Raw genomic sequence first — 22456 nt, 5'->3', positions numbered from 1 at the left:
TGGGCCCGGCAACTGTGCTTTTACTTTTGTAACGACCCGACCCATTCGGCGGCCCATTTGGCGACCCTATGGTCGTCGACCGTCGACCGTCGGCCGAGCCGTTACTACTAGGTTATCTAAACCTAGGGACGACTATGGGAGCCCAACCCAAGGACAGAGAGTCCAACACAGTGCCACTGATAAAAGTAAAATACTTGTTATCTTTTAATACTTCTATATAATGCCTCGGCATTTTCTTTAGCACCTTGTGTGCCAAAATCCCTAAAGTCTTGACTTTGGGATCTTCTTAAGGCCTTGGCCTTTTCTTTCTTTTCTTTATCTTTCTTACACTTGTTAATACTTCTAAAAGAATACTTCTTTAAAAAGAAACTGAAATATTTAAGCAAATTCTAACTTTAAAATGCTTAAACCAAAAACCTGTCTACTATGTTAATAAAATTCTGCACGTTAAGTTAACATAAATCTGCATACTTTACTAAACAGATTCTGAAATACTAAACAATCAAAAACTGTAGTGCTAACAATTCAAAGTCTATAATGCTAACAATTCGAAATCTGCTAAGCTAACAATCAAATATTTGCAATGCAAGCTCTAAAACTAGTATAGGACTAATGGGCTATTCTTGTTCATCATATAGCACATTCCATTCATACATCCCTAGGCAATGAACGTAATCTGCACATATCCTACTTGCAATTAAACATGAACATTTCTAGTATAGAACCTTTGCTTAAGGATCTTATCTCCATTCACCTCTTAATCATGCTCATTTTCATAATTTAGAGGAACTCTACGTTTAGCAGTAAAAACATGTAATACAAAGGTAGACCAAAACTGAATTAAGCACCTAAGTCAATACCTGCTATGGAAAAACAGAGACACTGCAAGAAATTCCCAAGACCCCGCAAGGAGCATTTAACTATATTGAAATCAACTCACTGCCTACTAAATCTATCCATGAAAATCACAGCTGACTCGTAAGAAACCAAAATCATCATCAAATTGAACCCAAACAAAACCACTACGATTCAGTGAAAACAAAACCAAAGAAAGACTCAAGAATCCGAAAACTAGGGAAACAATTCCCCTTGGAACTATAGCATGGCAGGAAACCAAAAAGCAAGGAAAAGAAGACTAATTCCCTAACCTATACAACCTTCTTTCTTTCTTTAGGGTTCATGGCAGTAAACAACAACTCAACATACTTAACTCTTCCATATCCTTACTTTGAGTCTCACGGCAGTAGCCCTAAACCCAATCTTCACAACAAAAATTCTGAAGCAAGAAGAAACTAAATCCCTAGAAATTCCGAAATTCTTTACAACAAATCCGAAAGCTTCAATAGGGAAGAACAATCTTCTTTATAAAACTCACGGCACATTCACAAACAAGAGAAACTCTAAATCAAAGGCTCGAAACTATCTTACCGCAGGTGAGTAAGCGACTTACCTCGGTTCCTTGGACTTACAGCCGGCGAGAACAATTCTAGGGCTTCGGAGAACTCGAGCTTTCGGTCCCTCCTTGTGCTTACGGCTCCTCCTCGACGAGAGGAACGCAAGGAGATGAAGAAGCCTTTGAATGAGCCTTTGGCCGGCCACCGGAGACGCCCTAAAGCTCGGCTGCGTTTTTCGCCCGAGAGGAATCGCCGACGCGAGAGAGGAGAAGAGGAAAAGAGAGAAAAGAAAAATAACTTAACCCCTCCCTTACCTATCCTTTTATAACCTAGGGTTATGGCTTAAGACCAATTCGTGATTGATTTGTTCACGAAATATCAGCGTGCTCGCTTGGTCCGCTGGAAAGTTGGATTCCCGAAGGTTTCGGGTTCGAGCCGCCCTCGGCTCCTTTTTAAACGGTATTTTAATTTCATTTCTTACAACTACTTAACTATATTTAATTCCCCTATATTATAACAAAACTTGCTTAGCTCAGTTGGTTGGCTGACCTTGGTTAAGGTCTAGTTCGGTCTAGGGTTTAGGGTTCAAAACCCAACCTTAACACTTTATATATATATATATATTTTTTAAACTTCTTTCGTTTGGTAAAAATACCAAACGAACTCCAAAAATTACATAAAAATACTCTATAAATTCCTAAAAATATCTAGAATTTTTCTAAAGTATTTATAAATATTTTAAAGCACTTTTAGAACTCCTAATGAGGAAAATTGGGTCGTTACAGTGAAAGAACGCAAAAAACAGGTACATCGGTTTTAAAGTTAGTTTTAATGTTTTCAATTTTGGTTTATCTAACTTAACCACCTAACCCTCTCCCTTTGGCATTCATAAAAAAAATAAGGGTAAGCAATCATAGTGTAGAGTTACTGTAAAAAAAATAAGCACAGTTAATCTTGAAAAAAATATCTGAGTTTGGTTCAAAATTCAAAGATAAAAGTACAATTTTTAAATCCAAGTCAAGAAATCAAGTTGACTTGGGGGAGACAAGTTGAATTTTGAAAAGTATAAATTTAAAGTTAATCAAGTTTAACTTTTCAAGCGTGTAAAATTTTTAAATCAGGTTTTTCAAATTTTCTTTTCAAGTTTAAGTAACATTTACTTTTAAAAAAAATAAATTTTCAACTTCAATTTTTCAAAACAAAGCAAAAATTAAACAAGTAAGATTAAATTTGCCAAAATAAATTTTTAAGGCTAATTTGATAAAAGCTAAATTTGGAAAGTTTAATTTTCAAGCATATGTTACAAAGCTGAATAAGTTTAAATTTGCAATCAGGTTTAAAAATTAGGTGGGATTAAACTTCCAAGTTTTTCAAACACTTATTTAAATTTAACTTTTTGTAAACTAATGTTCAAACATAAGTTAGTTTCAAAAAGCATTTTTCAAACACACAGAATTTTAATTAATTTCTCCCCCTGAACTTGATACTTAAATTTAAACAGCTGTCTAACCAATTAGGTACTAACTAACTATCAGAAGATAGTAGCTTTCACTTGGTTAGTCAGATTAAGGTGATTATAAACAGTCAGTGTTTGACTTGACTGATGATCTTAATCTGATTACTGTCTGATTTGTATTTAACGTCCAGACTTATGCTGATGCACTGAAATAAGCATCTTAAGTCCAGACAGTTGGCCTATGCATCTCACCCCTTTCTATGTTTGTCAAACACAAGCAAGGTAAACCTAAGGTGTTGGTGAGATGCTCAAAAACTAGTCCTATGGGTACATGCTTTCTAAGGATTCAAAACTAGTCTAAGGCCAAAACTGTTTTTGAAAAACTAAAAATAGGAAAGTTTTGAAAACACACAATTTTAACTTATAATTTGAAAACATTTATTTTGAAAACAATTTTTAAAAAATCCTAGTCTATTGAGCACATCCCTAATTTTCGACGTAAGTTGCTAAACTCACTTTCAGGGAGTGGTTTTGTGAAAATGTCAGCTAAATTTGATTTGGACTCAATGTATTTGAGTTCAATATCACCTTTAGTAACATGATCCCTGATAAAGTGGTGCCTAATTTCAATATGTTTGGTTCTTGAATGATGCACAGGGTTCTTGGTTAAGTTAATTGAACTTATATTGTCAATTAATACTTTTACATTTGTGATGTTTAAGTTGAAATCTTTTAGAGTATGCATCATCCATAATAAATGTACAACACATTCACCTATAGCTATGTATTCTGACTCAGTTGTAGATAGAGCAACACAATGTTACTTTCTACTAAACCAGCTAACAAGTGATGAACCTAATAATTGGCATCCACCACTTGTGCTTTTGCGGTCTAATTTACATCCAGCATAATCTGAGTCAGAATACCCTATTAGTTCAAAATTATTGGTCCTAGGATACCAAATTCCTACATTTGTTGTTCCTTTAAGATATCTAAAAATTCTTTTAACTTGTGTCAAATGGGATTCCTTAGCACAAGTTTGGTATCTAGCACACATACTAACTGCAAATAAAATATCAGGTCGGCTTGCAGCTACCTATTGCACTCCTATAATATTTTAAGTCAACTGATTTTCCATTTGGGTCATTATCTAAGATTGTGTTTACTGCCATAGGTGTTTTTATTTCTTTTGTATTTTCCATCCCGAATTTTTTAAGTAATTCTTTAGTGTATTTGTGTTGATAAATACACAAGTTTCCTTTATTTGTTTGTTTGATTTGTAATCCTAAGAAATAAGTTAATTTTCCTACTAGGCTCATTTCAAATTCTTTTTCCATTAGATTAATAAATTCTTCTAAAAAATCTGAATTTGTTGAACCAAATATTATATCATCTACATATATTTGTGCAATAAATATGTCTGTATTTAATGATTTAACAAACAAGGTTGGGTCAATTTGACCTTGGTTGAATCCTTTAGATGTTAAGTAAGATGTTAGCCTTTCATACCATGCCCTGGGTGCTTGTTTAAGCCCATATAACGCTTTCTTTAACTTAAATACATAATCAGGGTGTTCTAGACTTTCAAACCCAGGAGGTTGACCTACATAAACTTCTTCTTTAATTAGTCCATTAAGAAAGGCAGACTTAACATCCATTTGGTATAGTTTGAATCCCTTATGGGCTGCATAACTTAGTAACATTCTAATGGATTCTAATCTGGCTACTGGGGCATAGGTCTTATCATAGTCAAGCCCTTCAACCTGACTAAACCCTTTGGCAACTAGCCTAGCCTTATTTCTAGTAATTTCCCAGTTTCACTTAATTTGTTTTTGAATACCCATTTTGTTTCTATTATTTTCTTATTCTTAGGTGGTGGTACTAGGTCCCAAACTTCATTACGCTCAAATTGGGCTAGTTCTTCTTGCATAGCAATAATCCAGTCTGGGTCTAGTAGGGATTCATCCACAGTTTTGGGTTCTATTTTTGAAATCAGGGAGATTTGACTCAAGTTTCTAAAAGATGATCTGGTTTGAACTCTTAGGTCTGGGTCACCAATTATTTGATCAGTTGGATGGTTGGGATTCACTTTTATAGTTCTAGGGGGTTCATTTTCTTGATGTTGTTCCTCTTCTTCATGACTTAGAGTTTGGTTGGTTTCTGGAACAAATTCAGGTGGTTGTGTAAGTTCTAAGTTTTGTTTAGTTTCTTCAAATTTTACATTAGTAGTTTCTTCAATTTTTAAGGTAACCTTATTGTAAATTCTATAGCCTCTACTATTTAGGGAATATCCTACAAAAATTCCATTTTCAATTTTAGAGGAGAATTTTCCTAAGTGTTCTCTTGTATTTAAGATGAAAACTGGGCACCCAAACACTTTAAAATATTTTATATTGGGTTGTTTATTATAAAATATTTCGAAGAAGGTTTTGTTATGGGTTTTATTTATTGTAGTTAGCAGGCTGTACTAACAGCTTCTGCCCAAAAGTATTTAGGTAGGTTATACTCATTTAACATTGTTCTAGAGGCTTCAAGTAAGGTTCTATTTTTTCTTTCTACAATCCCATTCTGTTGGGGGGTTTTAGGGCATGAAAATTCATGATGGTAACCATTTTCAAGACAAAAACTGTTAAAGTTGTGATTTTTAAATTCTCCCCCGTTGTCACTCCTGATTCTTTTAATTTTAATATCTTTTTCGTTTTCAATTTGTTTGCAGAAATTTATAAAAATTTCAAAAGTTTCATCTTTATGTTTTAAGAATTTTACCCAAGTAAACCTAGAATAATCATCTATAATTACTAAACAATATAAGTTTCCATTTATAGATTTGACTCCATGGGAGTCAAAAAGGTCTAAATGTAGAAGTTCTAATATTGAGTTAGTTTGTGGTTGATTTGTTTGTTTGTGAGTGGATTTAGTTTGTTTACCTTGTTGACAAGCATTACATATGGTTGAATCTAAGTTAGGTAATTTTGGTAAGCCTCTCACAAGTCCATTTAGTTTACTTATATTTCGAAAGTTGGTGTGAGACATTTTTCTATGCCATAACCATGTTTCTTCTTTTTGTGTTAAGTAACACTTAATGGAAGAAGTGGTTAAGTTGATGGCATAGATGTTGTCTTTTCTAAAACCTTTTAGGCTTATGGTGGGAGTATCTAGATGTTTGATTAAACACTCTGTGGATAGAAATTTAACCTTATACCTAGTATCACATAATTGACTTATACTCAGAAGGTTGTATTTAAAATTTTCAACAAGTAAAACATTTGTAATTATAAAGTCTATTTTTAATTCAATATTACCTATACCAATTACCTTGAGTTTGCCGTTGTTTCCAAAGGCAACTGTTCCTAAGCTTTTGTAAGTGAGTTGAGTGAACTTGGTGTGATCTCCAGTTATATGTTTGGAGCAACCACTGTCCAAAATCCACTTGGTTTCCTACAGTAAGTAGGATTTAACGTTAGTCTTTTTATTTATGACCAGACAAAATTTTAAGTTTAAAATTAGAGTTTTGACATTAATTTTTAAGTTTAAAGTTAAAGTTTTGAAATTAATTTTAAGTTTAAAATTAAAGTTTTGAAAATAATTTTTAAGTTTAAAAAATTAAAATTTTGAAATTAAGTTCAAAATTAAAATTTTGAAAATAATTTTTAAGTTTAAAAAAATTTAAAATTTTGAAATTAATTTTAAGTTTAAAATTAAAGTTTTGAAATTAATTTTAAGTTTAAAATTAAAATTTTGAAATTAATTTTTAAATTTAAAATTGATATTAATTGTAAGTTTAAAATTAAAATTTTGAAATTAATTAAGTTTAAAATTAAAATTTTGAAATTAAGTTTAAAATTAAAATTTTGAAATTAATTTTTAAGTTTAAAATTAAAGTTTTGAAATTAATTTTAAGTTTAAAATTAAAATTTTGAAATTAATTAAGTTCAAAATTAAAATTTTGAAATTAAGTTTAAAATTAAAATTTTGAAAATAATTTTTAAGTTAAAAAAAAATAAAATTTTGAAATTAATTTTTAAGTTTAAAATTAAAGTTTTGAAATTAATTTTAAGTTTAAAATTAAAATTTTGAAATTAATTTTTAAGTTTAAAATTGAAATTAATTTTAAGTTTAAAATTAAAATTTTGAAATTAATTAAGTTTAAAATTAAAATTTTGAAATTAAGTTTAAAATTAAAATTTTCAAAATAATTTTTAAGTAAAAAAAAATTAAAATTTTGAAATTAATTTTTAAGTTTAAAATTAAAATTTTGTAATTAATTTTTAAGTTTAAAATTGAAATTAATTTTAAGTTTAAAATTAAAATTTTGAAATTAATTAAGTTTAAAATTAAAATTTTGAAATTAAGTTTAAAATTAAAATTTTCAAAATAATTTTTAAGTTAAAAAAAATTAAAATTTTGAAATTAATTTTTAAGTTTAAAATTAAAGTTTTGAAATTAATTTTAAGTTTAAAATTAAAATTTTGAAATTAATTTTTAAGTGTAAAATTGAAATTAATTTTAAGTTTAAAATTAAAATTTTGAAATTAATTAAGTTTAAAATTAAAATTTTGAAATTAAGTTTAAAATTAAAATTTTGAAAATAATTTTTAAGTTAAAAAAAATTAAAATTTTGAAATTAATTTTTAAGTTTAAAATTAAAATTTTGAAATTAAGTTTAAAATTAAAATTTTGAAAATAATTTTTATGTTTAAAAAATTAAAATTTAAGTCTTATTCATCTCACCCGATCTATATTATCAATCAGGGAATCCTATGATTTTGCGAGATGAAATTGGATTTTTAATTATGGAGTTTTGGTTTAACTTGTGTTAGATTCAGGTTTAGTTTTGGTCTCTACAAACAGGCATTCTTCGGATAAACTTCTAAGCTTGGTGAGTCACATGGACGTCATTAGAAGTAACCAACCTTTCGAGGTTTTCCGAATACTCCTATCCACGGAGCTTAGTACTAAACCATGGTCTAACTGATTAGGATCCATTTAAGGGTAGCTTCGGTCAGTTCCACTTGGCCAAATGCACCAGATCGAAACCATATCTTTCTAGATATGCGATGCCCAAGTTTTCCTAACGTACTATCATCCAAAAATTTCACCAGTATCATTGATTCAAGTTAAACTTAGTCTCTTTTTAACTAATCCTAATTACCCTGCCGGGTTAATAACTTTTGGAGGTGCCAGCTATTCTGGAGCCTCCCCCTGAATTATTGGCCATTAATTTAAATTTTGGTTTTAGGTTTGTGTCGATTCCTTTTATAGTTATAGTTAACTTGGTGATTATTTTGTTGATTAAGGTGTTTAGATTTTGAATTTAATTTAGGTTTGTATTTTGGATTTTGGTTTGGTTTATTCGATTCTATATAATGTATTTTTTCTTTAGGTATATAATATTGATTAAGTCCTATTTGCGTGGTTAAGCACGCTTTCGGAACCCAAGCTAGATTGGTTGATTTGTATTGGGTTATTAATGATTTGAAGGTTTTATTTGAATTCGACTTATATCCTAGTCCGATTTTATTATAGCATGCCTTTTGACTATTTAGGATTAAGTCTAGATTTTTTTATCTTGTTGTGAATTTTTCTAACATCTCCTTTAAATTATTTATTTCATTTTTTAATGATAAATTCTCCTCCTCAAGTGTTAGATCTTGAGTTGGATTCGAATTTTTTATTTGTTCCTTGAGGTCTTGATTTTCCTCAAGAAGTGATTTGTTTTCATTTTCTATTTTAATTAATTTACTATTTAAATAGGAAATAATTCTAAAAATTTTTTTGTTTAAATTAAAATATACCTCATTCGGGCCTTCGGAAACGAGTACGGACTCGTGGCTTGTTTCGGGTTCAGACCTGTCTTAATCTTCCGACTCGTCTTCTGTTTCAGCTTCGCGGGCCATCAGTGCGAGGTGGCTCTGATGTTTCTGCTCTTCTTCCTCTGATTCGTTCTAGGAGTCGCCCCACGTTGCTTTGAGGGCCTTCTTTTTGGTTGGCTTCGGTTTATCGAACTTCAGTTTTGGGCATTCGTTCTTGTAATGTCCCTTTTTGTTGCAGCCGAAGCAAGTCACGTTCTTTTGATCTGAGGGAGAACTGATCTTCTGAAGGTCCTTTGTGCTGAAGCTCCTTTTTCTCCTGGTGAACATTTTTCTTACCAGGTTCACCAGGTGTTCTTCATCTTCGGAGTCTTGGTCGGGATCTTCTTCATACTCAGGCTTGCTCTTCTTTTCTTTGGAGGAACCTGCAAATAAAGCTATACCTTTTTCGGCTCCAGCATTAGTTTGTTCATGTAATTCTAATTCATAGAAAAGCTCATCTAATTTTAATTTAGAAAGATTTTTAGAAATTTTGTAGGCATCTACGATTGATGCCCACAAACTATTATGTGGAAAAGCATTTAATGCGTACCTTATTAAGTCTCTATTTTCCATCTGGTGGCCTATCGCATGAAGCCCGTTAAGGATGTCCTTGATTCTTGCGTGGAGCTGATTCGCCGTTTCACCTTCCTGCATTTTTATATTAAAAATTTTATTTAAAAGCAGGTCTCGTTTTGTTACCTTGGCGTCGCTCGTTCCCTCGTGCAGTTCGATCAATTTGTCCCATAGCTCCTTAGCGTTTTTGTGTGGACCGACTCTGTTCAGTTCTTCTCTTGTCAATCCGCACTGTAGAGTGTTGATCGTTTTATTTTCTGTTGATGTCTTTTTCTTCAAGTCTGTTGTCCAGTCTTCAGGATCCAGTAGATTCCCGGAGTTGTCCACTGGAATTTTGTAGGGTCTCGTAATGCTCATCCACTGGTCGAAGTCTGTTTTGAGGTAAACCTCCATCCGCTTTTTCCAGTACGGAAAATCATCCCCGTTGAAGAGTGGAGGTCATATTGTGCTGAATCCTTCTGTCTGAGACATTTTAGTCCTGCGCACAGACGAAAGAGAAGAAACAAAAAAATCCCAAGACTTGGTCTTGGATTAGTAGTGCGGGAAGAGAGGAAAAAAAATAGTAGTAAAAATCTAGATTCGTGTTGCACCAATTTAGATTAATTAAAAAAAATATTAAAGTAATGATACACCAGTTTTAGAATTAAGCGTCGAACTGAAAACCAAAAAGGGAAAAAACTTTCACCCCCAGTCTGATTGGTGGTTGCACCAAATCAGAGCGGTACCGGCTCTGATACCACTTGTAGGACCGTGATCGTTCGATAGAGGGGGGGGTTGAATATCGATTTGAAAAGTCGATTAAAACTACACAGCGGAAAAGTAAATGAACAAAGTTGTTTTTTACTTCGTTCGGAGCCTGTGACGACTCCTACTCGAAGGCCTGTGGTCCTTGACCACTTTCGTTGGGCAATCACTAGCAATTCGAATATAATTACAAAATGAATACAGGAAATGCTAGTGAAACAAAGTAATATCGACAAAGAAATTAACTAAAAACCGAAGGAGCACTTTGTCGGAGCTTTGTTGGCGTCGCAGGAACGTAGAGCAGCAGGACCAGCAGTAGAAGAGTTCTCAGATTAATTATTGAAGAAGCTTCATCCCTGGGGCTTCTTTTATATGCTGCTCCGGGCGCCTAGATCCCTTCCGGGCACCCTGGTGCGACGTGGTAGGTCTAATCAGCGAACTCCACATGGCGACGACTCGGCCTGGATAAAATTCATCTCCGGACGCCTGGACCTCCGGGCGCCCGGACCTCCTGTTTCCAGAAACTTCCTTCCCTGTAAAACAGAGTTAGTCCGAGGAACATATGTATTCTGCAACACAGATTGTTAGCACAATTTATGAAATAGAATTAACAGTAAAAATATGACTTAGATTCCGTCTTTCCGAGACCGGAATCTAGTCACGATCTAGACTTAGATATCCGAAATGGATCTAAGCCGGATCGACGCCTAATGTTCCCTTCCCGGGAACGCGTCCTCAAGTGACTTACCTCACTTACCCGCCAGACGTCCGGTCAGCCCGTCGACCCGTCCGGACTTCTCGCCAGCTATCTAGTCAGCCCGTTGACCTATTCTCGCCAAGCGTCCGGTCAGCCCGTCGACCCGCTTGGACTTCTCGCCAGCTATCCGGTCAGCCCGTCGACCTAGCTGGACTTCGTGCCAGACATCCGGTCAGCCCGTCGACCTGTCTGGACTTCCCCTGCACACTCGATCAAAGTGTCAGACAACAACAAAACTAACTTAACCTATTTGTCATTCATCAAAACCTAGGTTAGACCGTTAGTGCTACCCGCACCAACAGGATTATTACCTCAATTATTCATCTTTTGTATTCTCATGATAAACATAAGAGAGTTGTTCATTCCTCTAATTAAATATAATATATGTTGAAGTATATTATAAATATGTAAAATTCATAAGCAAAACGATAGTTTAATCTCTATCTATAGCACAAGTTAGTGATTGATCCATCTAGAATTAAACAAAACAAGCTACGAAAGTGAATTAGCCTTTCAAAATCTCTCTAACAGCATGACATAGGTCTCTGCAGGTGGTGAACTATCCCAATAATGAAACAATGCAAAAGCGAGCAGCACTAAAAGCTAAGTAAACTCCAGTCAAACTGGTATCTTGCAATCCCAACCGCTTTCAATCTACAAAAATCTATGAACCCTAACTTCTGATAGATCACAGAAGATCCACAGTAACTTCTGGCGACAAATGCCCAATACAAAAGGAAGGAAACGTGCTAGGAGCTAAAAATGACTGGTTTCATTAAAATCACGTCTAAAAATGGAATTTGCAGCCGGATCCTCACAATGCAATTCAACCACGAGAAAAAACCAAGTCACGAAGCAGCTGAAGAATAAATAAATAAAGTAGTTACTTGATGTAAGCCCGACCATCTCCGATCCGTAGGGGACCAAGGGCGTCGAGGCGGGACGCGACGATGCCCTCGCTGCCGCCGGAGAGGAGGAGCGCGTTCCCTACCTCCCTGAAGGGCTCGAGGTCGTAGGCGTGGATCGAGGCCTCCGTCCTCAAGGTCACCGCTGCAGCGACGAGGAGCACGGCGATTGGGGCCACCAGATCCATAGCTGGATATCGGAGAAGAGAAAGGAGGCTGGAGAGATCTCGCCAGGAGAGCGAGCGAGCGAGCGGAAACAGGGAGAGAGATGAGATGCTTCTTTAGAAAGGGACCCACACGAGGAGACCATGGTGTAGTCGCGCATGAGGCGGTCGAACGACAAGGCGAGCGCGTTGAACTGGGGGGAGGAGCCACCGGGGACTCGAGGAAGCAACTTCCAGTCTCTCTTGATGGGATTGCCGACCAATAAGCGATCTCCGTCATTGGTGTTCATCAAGCAAACCAGGCCACCGGAGGAGGACGTGTGCCAGATGCTCTTTTCTAAGCGGGGGAAGTCGAAGTTATACCATTGGACGAAGCAAGGGTCGTACAGGTGGCCCAAGAAGGCACAGTCGTGAAAGCAGAACCTGAAGAACAAGGGTTTGTGTGGCGCCATCATCGCCCACGACAACGGGGGGCTAGAGTGAACCACCTCGTGTCTTGATCCTGATCGGGAGAGGATCTAGGAAGGGGGAAGAGGGAGATAAGGTTGAGAGAGATGGTCAGAGGTTTAGGTTTAGGCTGAGAGAGATGGTCAGATGGTCGGAGGTTTTAGGTTTAGGTTTACGCGAGAGAGATGGTCGCGCGGAGGAAGGGGCGGGATATAGATTTAGGTTTGGAGGGAACTTCACAGTGTTGCAAATTTTGGCTTGTGGGGAAATTAAAATATATTATTTTGGTTCATTAACATCGGATTTTAAAAACTGTTGTTAAAATCGGTGTCTATTAATGAAAAAAAAGGCGCTCATAGACAACACCTAAAAAACCGATGTCTATGAGCTAAAATCTGCGCTCATAGACACCGGTTTTTAGAAAAACCGGTGTAAAATACTCAAAGACATCGGTTTTAGCTTAAAACCGTTGTTGTTCCACTGATGTCTATGAGGGATTTTGTTGTAGTGAAGCGAGAAGTTTGCAGGCTGACGACATCTTTGCCATGTGCAATTCAATCTTTGTAGGATCTTGAAGCACAAACAAAGTGATTGTTTGTGCTTTATCTAAGTGATTGTTTGAACAATTTTATAGCATGCATCTTGGCAATTAATATAATTTTGAAGATCACTATCAAGGAAGAATGTTCAAAGGAAAGTAAAGGCTAAGGAGAAGAAACCATATACTCCATTCCCTCCTCAGCCACCAAGCAAGGTGAAGTTATTGTTGCAATATGTGAACATTAAATCTCATATTAGACCTTCACACTTAAAGATCATTAGTCCTTTTATTTTCCTTTACTAGTTTGAGAAAAAAGAATTTACTTTTTGTTGTATTGCAATATCTGCAGTGCTGCCTCTTCATCGACATCTAAGTAGAAAATCTCATTCATTTCCTCCATTCATTTCCTTCCTCATTTTCTTAATTAAAAATGTTTATAGTCTACCTTTAATGTATTCACCCATGCATATTCTATGCTTGCAGTTAATGTATTTGTTCTTTGGTCTTATTTCTAAAGTTCATTTCTTCCTCTTAGGAACATCATGTGTTGACAAGTAATGACCCTATTAATATTTCAGTTTCTGTACATGGTGATCTAGAAAAGCTTACACTTCTTACTTCTCCAAATCTAGAATTAAATCATAAATTAGATTAAATTACAATTACTTTATTATTTCTTAGTTTTTTTTCTTAACTTACATTTGCAATATTTGCATCTCGATTCATTCCATTATGTTCACTTTGTATTCAACATGAAACTAAAAGGTGTTTTGTACATATTAAAGACTCTTTGGTGGTTTTTTTAGTTTCAATCTACTGCTCTTTTTAGCATCTTTATCCTGCTATAATGTTATTCTTTAATATTATGTTGCATTGATTTCTAAAAGTTGCATGACATCTCTCTACTCTGTCTTCAAAACCAATGATTTATGTTGTTTCAGGTAATTACTGCAGCCATTCCTACTATAGTTGGTGAAAACCTTAACGTGTTCATGACATTAAAATAGTATATTCCAGATTTTCTTAAGGTGAGGACACAAATTTAATGAGAAATATACTTTATAAGATGTTAACATCTAAATTGGTATCCTATGCATCAGCTTGATGATGTAATAGATCTTGAGATTCCAAGAGGAAGAAATAGACTTGTTTCTTTAAATGGTGAAACTTAAATTAAAGATTAGAAAGTCAACTGATGTAACATGCCACTCTACTTCTCCTTTTATGATTTAGCTCATGATCAATGTAAATTTAAAGTATTAATCCAAAGCCTATGGTAACTTTCTGGATTCATTTTTATTTAAGGCACTCTTTCCTTTAATGGTCCCTTTTAGAATTTAATGTATGACTTACTCCTTAGCATCATATGGAGTGTGTGGGAACGTTTGCATTAGATTGTACCTTTTAGAATTAATGCTGCTTGATCATTGGGAAAAATAATGTTGGCATCGTTTATAATAGAAGCTTTGTATGCAGTGACATAGAATGAAAATTCTGCTTAATAAGAAATTTAAGAGCCACCATATTGTTTCAAGAGGTTACCATTTATGTTACATAGATAACCCTTTTTTCACTTCTGTTAGATGACTATATCAAATGGTTTTTATGGTTATGTAACATTTATGCAGTGTAATTAGAATCACGCGTACAGTTTAGTTTCTAATTTGTAATATATATATTTATTCGAATAGGTGTCCTCAAGAGTATTGGAAAGAATGCCGACAAGCTAAAAAAATGGAGAGACTTTAACAAATTAAGGAGCACTAGGAGTTGCAATCCCTCCTCTTCACCGACATCTAAGTAGAAAATCTCGTGTTATATTGTTTTACCTTTGTTTTAATAGTGTTATCATTTTGTTGGTTGCTTATGAAATTTCTTCAGAATGTTATAGATATTATTTTTGAATGTTAGAAAATTGTATATTAAATTTTATTTTGAAATTTAGTATTTTGAATGATTTTATAATATTGGAAAATTGTGTATTAATTTTTTTTATTTTTTCTCTAAAAAAGACAACGATTTTTCACCGTTATCGTAGATAGTTTAAAACTGTTGTTGAAGACCCTGTTATTAAAGGTAGACGCTCAAAGACAACGGTAAAAAACTGTTGTCTTTGAAGGAAAATACAACAATTTCTCACCGTTATAAAAATGTTGTCTTTGCCTTCAAAGACAACGGTTAAAAATTATTGTCTTTGGGCACCCCTTTTAACAACACGACATTTAATAACAGTTCTAAAGGGGCTACGACAATGATGAAAAATCATTGTTGTTAGACTTTTTTCTTGTAGTGTGTGTTACTAGATTTATGGCAAGCACATGCTTCATTTGACCAATGCGATGGGCACGTTGCAATGCCTGCTTGTCTACTTGAGGATTCCCATCTTGCTCATAAAATATTACCTAGGTGACTTCATGATTAGCAATGAAACAAAAAGAAGCATTTCTATAAATACTTCAATCTAAAGCAGATTACAACATTAGGTATAGTCAAACTATCAGTGATACAAAATTCAAAGCTTTACCAAGTGGAGGGAGAAAATTGTCTCGTATCATTCTTAGTGCATAACTACATTTCCTAGTAGCTAATCGTTTAGAAATTTGTTTGACCACTTACCAATCCTGTCAAGTTGAAATCAATAAAATAATCATAGATATTTTGAACTTTTATGACCATTTTTCCTACAAATGAATCATTTTCATATTCATAGCAATGTGCCCATGTCATCCTTTGTGGTTAACATCAGATGGAGAGACAAATCGATAAATTACCTATATGTACCAGGAAAACCTACTCTTGAGATGGTGTACCAAAGCATTTATAATTTGCATGCCAAATAACCTCCTTACATGCTAATGCACTGGCATAAGCTTTTTGTTACGAATTGTAACCCATAATTATAATCTATTAAACAAATTCAATTTCATTGAGATATTTAGTTTGGCATATTGGAATGACAGGAAAATATAGATATCAAATAGCTTCATTTAGAGCATCTACATCACACCTTAAAATGCGGTCATCACAATTTCCATTTTCCAGCACGAGTCTTTACAGATGGTTCAACTGTCATCTCTTGATTTTTGAATCACCTTCAATTCAATGTTGCTACAGCATGAATAACCAACTGGGCACCAATAATAAGATACAAAAGTAGGCAATAAACCATTTAATGGGCTCCCTAATGAAAATAATAAACTTCTTATAGTTATTCCCTTCAGCCAGAAATAAAATAGTTATTAAGAAACTAATCCATCACACTCTCTCTTTCCCCATCTCTCAGAATGTCCCATAAGAACAGTTCCAATCTTGCCAATAAGTAATCTAACTCCAATAAAAGATCCATGTAGCATCTTACTGACCCACATACGAATAGATGTTCTAAAGGTATCTTACTAAAAAAACTGGAATTATAATGTAACCAGTGTATTTAGAACAGAACATTTGCCCAAAGTCCCAAACCAAGACAAGTATGTCATCTATGTCTAAATGGTACACCCTGTCTATCCATCCATCCAAGGATAGCGTGCAATACTAAAATGAAGTTTGGTATCCATGGTTCATAGGAACCTGTATCAGGAAATCCAAAAGTCAGACTCATCAATTAGTTAATTGATCAATGATCATCCAAATCGAATCATACACCTTCCAAGTTCATTATATGATCACCAACTTTGTAAATATCGGCCACATATCACTCCACTTGTTACTATCAATGACAACTCTTGATAATAAAATCACCAAAATCATAAAGCTGTCTGACAGTTCATTATAACCCAAAATTGCAAATTTTCATTAAGAGAAATCATTCAAAATTTCCATTATAACTAATAAACTGCATAGCAGTAGAAACTAGCAAGAGGACACTTCTGTTTGCTTGAAACCGGTATTCATGAGATGATAAGTAGCAAACTCAAGCAACAAATGATTATACGATTATGTGTTTTATTGGGGTTACAAGATTACAGATATAGTTCTACATTGAAAAACATATGAGAAAAATCATGCGTTTATAAAGAGAAAAATATCTTCATTGGATGAGGCCTTTTGGGTAGAGCCCAAGAGCAAAACCATGAGGGCTTAGACCCAAAGTAGACAATATTGACCTCGAACAAAGAAAGTGGGGGCTCCTATGTTCGGATCAAGATGACAATACACCAATTAGGAAGTCCTAGTAGGTCGGGTAGACCGAGGGGCAGGAAGATCTTGTGGGTCGAGGATCGGACGTGGGAAGAGATATCTCTATTGGATGAGGTCTTTTGGATAGAGCCCAAGAGCAAAATCATTAGGTCTTAGGCTTAAAGTAGATAATATCATATAATTATGGAGATATCTAAATTTTTTTCAGTCCTACATATTTAACCCTCAACATATTATTGCTTTATCTGATAAAACAGAATGAAATTGACTGCACAATAATCTACATTTCCTTTGTTGCCAGTTAGTGATGCCCTCTGATATTTGGACTTTACATCTTACACTGTCATTATCTTGTTTGCCATCAACACTCAGAAACCGACACTCTGAGTGGGCATTTGATACGCCTATTTACCACAAGTAACAGGAGAGATGGAGAAAGGAGAAGTAGCAGTATATCTGCGTCTGAACCCGAGTAAAGTAGGCACTAACCATCTATGTTATATAATTGAACATTGTGACATCAATTCATTTTCCTCACTGATGACATTTGTTTCTGGTCTATTCCACTTCCAATTAATGAATGCCTCATGAGAAACAGCACTACTAGAGAATATATATATATCAATTAATGTACACTATTGGTTATAAGGGCAGATATCTGAATTCTTTCCAACGCCGAGTCTAAGAAAGATATAAAATATAGATATTCTGCATGGAAAAAAGTACGCTATTGTATTCTTCTAGTTAGGAAAAGAATTATATAATCCAACTAAGTTGGAAAAAGTCGAACTAAACATGTATTGATTCTTACAATATTTAACTGATCTAATAATATTTAAATAAGATAATGAACCAAAATAAGCATAATAACATTGGAGATATACCTTATTTTTTATAGCTCGGAGATGTCCTGTCACTACCTGTCCCAAAACTCAAATAATCACATCAAAAAAATAAATCATGAAATCTGAAACACAAAATAGGCATCACAACTTGGATCTGATATCAATAAAATTATCACGCTCGAGGGAACCTCTGCCTGATAAATGAATTGCATCTCCCCTCTTATGATAACATATAAAACTTGGATACATGGCCACAGGGTAATATAAGATAATATCTATAGCTCACATGGCTGAAAACAAACACAACCATGCAAAATAAGAAACTCGACTACGTACCGGTACGACATACCTCAATAAATACATAATAGATAAAAGAACACCACAAGTCAATAAATCCACACACAAGTTATACAACACATGAACTAGTTTAGAAAGCCAAAATATGAGTAAGAGAAACAGTAGAAATAAAAACTCTCAATGTGAAATAGGACTAAAAGCCAGGATCTTTGAGTAACACGACATGTCATCTATCTGCTAATCTAGAAATAAAAGAGAAAGCAAGGATAGTGAGTATAACATACTCGTAGGTATAAGAAAATAGTGCATGATAATATCATAAGGAAATTAAAGGGGGCAGTCTCTACAAAAAGGTAATTAAGAGTGTCACTATAATGGTTTGCTAACTAGAAGCATAACTAATAATAATAATACTCCACTAACCTACTTAACCAAGTGTGCCCAATGAATCAGGAGTATATATTGTACCTTAAAAACTGCATAACATATACATAACTAGCATACAAAAAGCATATAACAAGTCCTGAGTAGCTCAAACTGCTACTATGAATAGATCTCATGGTCAATCAGGATATATAACCAGTCACTGTCTACAGGAGAATACTCTATCATGGATGGTCCCCGTGGGCGGACGGGATAAGGTAACTATCTAGCTCCCCAGCCTCTAACTACAGGAGAACGCTCTACCACAGATAGACCCGTGGGTAGTCAAAATATGTAAGCAGTCATTGTCTACATGAGAATGTTCAACCACGGATGGTCCCATAGACAGACAAGATAAATAAACAATCATTGTCTATGGGAGAACACTCTACCACAGATGGTCCTAAGGGTAGACAAGATATCTCAGTGTGAACATCAGTGGTGATAAGTACGCAGCTGCAATAACATTCAAGAATGAATTTTGCTAGCTATAATGTGGTACTATCTCACTAGCATATATCAAGTATAACAATGGTTGTTGATGACTCTCTCAACCACGAATGGGAGACAATGGTCGACACCGGGTATAACAATATATTGATAGAAGGGTCTAACCTTACTAGCATTTAGGCACGAGCCTAAATAACAAACAAGGCCTCGTAGGATACTCGATATCCTACACTATAGTATGACCTTACTATGTATAGGCATGAGCCAAAATAATGAACAAGGATTAGGTAAGATACTCGATATTCTACACTATGGTGTGGTCCTACTAATGCTCAGGTAGGAATAAATGTCAAGCGGGTATCTTAGCTAAATATTCTACATCTATGCTATGGTATAGCATCACTAGCATGATAGTCTGATCATAAATGGTCACAAATATCATGGACAATAATAAGACTACATGAATCTCAAAATAAATTAAAATATAAGATCAAGCAATGAAAACACCAACTCAAGAAGTAGCATAGGGTGAATATCAAGGTAAAATACTATGCAATGAATACAAATAATAGGATCATGCACTAAGGTCAATGAACTATGAAAGCAAGGGAAGAAAGTACTCGCCTTTAATGTAGCTCATATTGAATATCCTCCAATCTATGCTCTAATCTCCTGTTAATTCACTTATGGTTTAATCAAGCCCATCATGATCAATTGCTGACCAACCCAATCTGATATCAAATCCATTAAGTAATCAAATAAGTTCTTAAACCATGAAATTTACCTTAATTACCCTTTTTATTCTAATTTTTTTGGTTGGAATAGGAATGGCCACAGTAGATTTCAACTTTTAACTCCAAGCTACTAAAGATGGGGGCTCATGGTTGGAGATGTGATCATCAATAGTGAGGGCTATTCGTGTCTATACGTGGCTAGAGTAATCTCCAATTAACGGTGGCCAAGTAAGGCAACACTGCTGTGGCAAGGTAGATGGCAGAACCTTCGACTGCTATGGTCGCAGGCACATGGAGTCGTGCCCGCAGGTGGGGCAAGTGTCATGCCCCAGAGGAGTTCCTACCCGACAAACGGACAACATCTCCCCTGTAACTGTGACAATATGAAGCATGATTACAACCACAAGAATACTCACAAACTATAATCGTCGGCCCACATGGCTGGAACATACACAACCACGCAGTTATATACAAAGCCCACTCGACTAGAACAAAATGATCACAACCAAGCAGTTGTATAATAAACAGCCCGGACAACTGTACTAAAAACACATCAAGAAAAATGAAAGGAAAGTCCAAACAAACCAAAATGATACAATGCATGCCGGCATGACTTAAACACCACAAAATGCTAAAAATAGTAAAGAAGCCACATGTCTAAACATCAATACAATGACAATACCATAACGAAAACATATAAAAAAAGCAAAGACTGTCTTCAGATGTGATATGGGGCCGGCAGACAGGATACGCCAAGGAACTCCATAATTACTACCTGCTACTTGTGGAAAAGACAACATAAAAATGCGGTGGTGAGTGCAGGTTACTCAACAGGTAATAGATAAGATAGTGCATGGTCAAAATAAAATATGGAGATCAAAGTATACAGTCTCATTAGGGAAATAAGAACATAATCATAATTGACATAATGAATGCACCTAGACATAGCTGACATAATGAATACTCATAGTCATATCCAACATAAGGAAAGCACATAATCATAACTGGCATAATAAATGTACATATCGAATCTGAAACCAACATATACGGTGTAATGATCAGTAAACTCACTAAGACTCAACAACAAATCTACTCATAACACTTGAGCAATATAACCGACAACATATACATGTATAATAAATAACATGTTTGAAGCATGGTAACCATATGCTACAATCATAGCTCAAACAAGTGCAACATATCATAAACACATGTAGCTAACAACTATAAGATATGCATGCAGATATATCTCCAAGGGATGCACCGTGCATCATATGCATATGCATGTATGTGATACTCCTATACACCGCTCATAGCCGCCACTACATCTGAATGACCGAACGAGCAGGACTGTGACAACTACTCGCGTCTCCAAGCTACCACTATATCAATGTGGTTGAGACGGGCAGGATGCAGAGTAGCTATCTAGCTACATAACAATGAGGGTCACTGTCTGCACGACTCCATGCCACCACTACATGGAGTGGTCGAGTGGCACGACATGGCAAGCTCCACTCCATACCACCACTCCTCCTCGGAATGGCTGAATGGTCAGCTGAAAATGACTGACAACTAGTTCATACCACAAGGGAGCAATGTTCATCAGCATGTAGTGCAATAATGAGCATGATGTAAATAATCATGATACAGACACCATCATCATCACTGCAACAACCCAATCGACATAGGAATAATCATCATGATATCTTCATCAATCACACCAAACACGTGTGATCATCCAACATAGGTATAATCAACATGAAACCTCCAATATTATGCCAGACACAAAAATCACCAATATAGATATTATCGATATAATATCCCCAATAGTCAAACACATGTATACGCAACATAAATACAATCAACCTAATCCTCCAAGAATCACATCAGACGCATATGATCCCCAACATGGACACAATCAACATGGTTTCTCCAATGGCAAACACCGAACATGTGTGTACACACAACATGCAAATAGACAATCTACCAGGTGACTCTTACAACACATACCAATCATGTGTAACTCAACATCAAATGCATAATCAGCTTGTTAACTGAGTCAACAAGACATCCCCTACTATACATACTTTACATGTATATACACAACAGAGTATAGATATCCAAAAGCTAAGACTATATTTAAAATAAATATATCATCTCAAAGGTCAAGCATAAGTATCAAGAAAGATAGTAGCAAACATACAGTTTTAAGGTAAAGCAACCTAATCCATCGAATGATAACCATGCACTAAGTTCAAAGAACTATATATAAACCAAGGAAAGAATACCTGCCTTTATTTATAGATCGTGCTAAAATAAATTCCACGTCGAGACGCTTGTCTCGAATCAAAGTCCTACAAATCATAACATACAGATTTAGCTAATTACTTATGAGTTAAATAGCTAAATTAAATCCCCAAACCTATTAAGGATAATCATAATCGAATATGATTATTGATTAACCACCTAAACTAGAGTTAAACTGGTTTAACCCTAATAAATCAATCATCTTCTTTAGATTAGTTAACCCCTTATTTATCAATAATACTCATCCACTAATCCTTTTTCTTAATCCACTAACCAATCAATCTCTTAATTACCAATCTACTACATAATGAATCAAACCGTAATAACTCAATTTGTTAATTCCATTAATTCAATTAAGTTAATTATCCTAATAATTTCACAATCAAAGTGGATTAATTAACCCTAACCCTTCCCTAATCAAAACAAG

At 34.8% G+C, this 22456-nt stretch overlaps 1 protein-coding gene across 1 annotated transcript; it reads right to left on the bottom strand.

The window, feature by feature from the left end:
• Window positions 1-11659: 11659 nt before the first annotated feature.
• Window positions 11660-12297, bottom strand: LOC121994778 (F-box/kelch-repeat protein At3g61590-like). The gene is made up of 2 exons (XM_042548701.1): window positions 11979-12297; window positions 11660-11871 (listed from the first exon to the last, which is right to left on the bottom strand). The coding sequence occupies exons 1-2, from the start codon at window positions 12295-12297 to the stop codon at window positions 11660-11662; spliced, it is 531 nt and encodes a 176-aa protein (XP_042404635.1).
• Window positions 12298-22456: the final 10159 nt, after the last annotated feature.

Source organism: Zingiber officinale, chromosome 6A (assembly GCF_018446385.1).
Source record: "Zingiber officinale cultivar Zhangliang chromosome 6A, Zo_v1.1, whole genome shotgun sequence".
Taxonomy (NCBI): Eukaryota; Viridiplantae; Streptophyta; class Magnoliopsida; order Zingiberales; family Zingiberaceae; genus Zingiber; species Zingiber officinale.
Note: the sequence above shows the minus strand (reverse complement) of the source record. Positions and strands in the feature narration are given on the sequence as shown.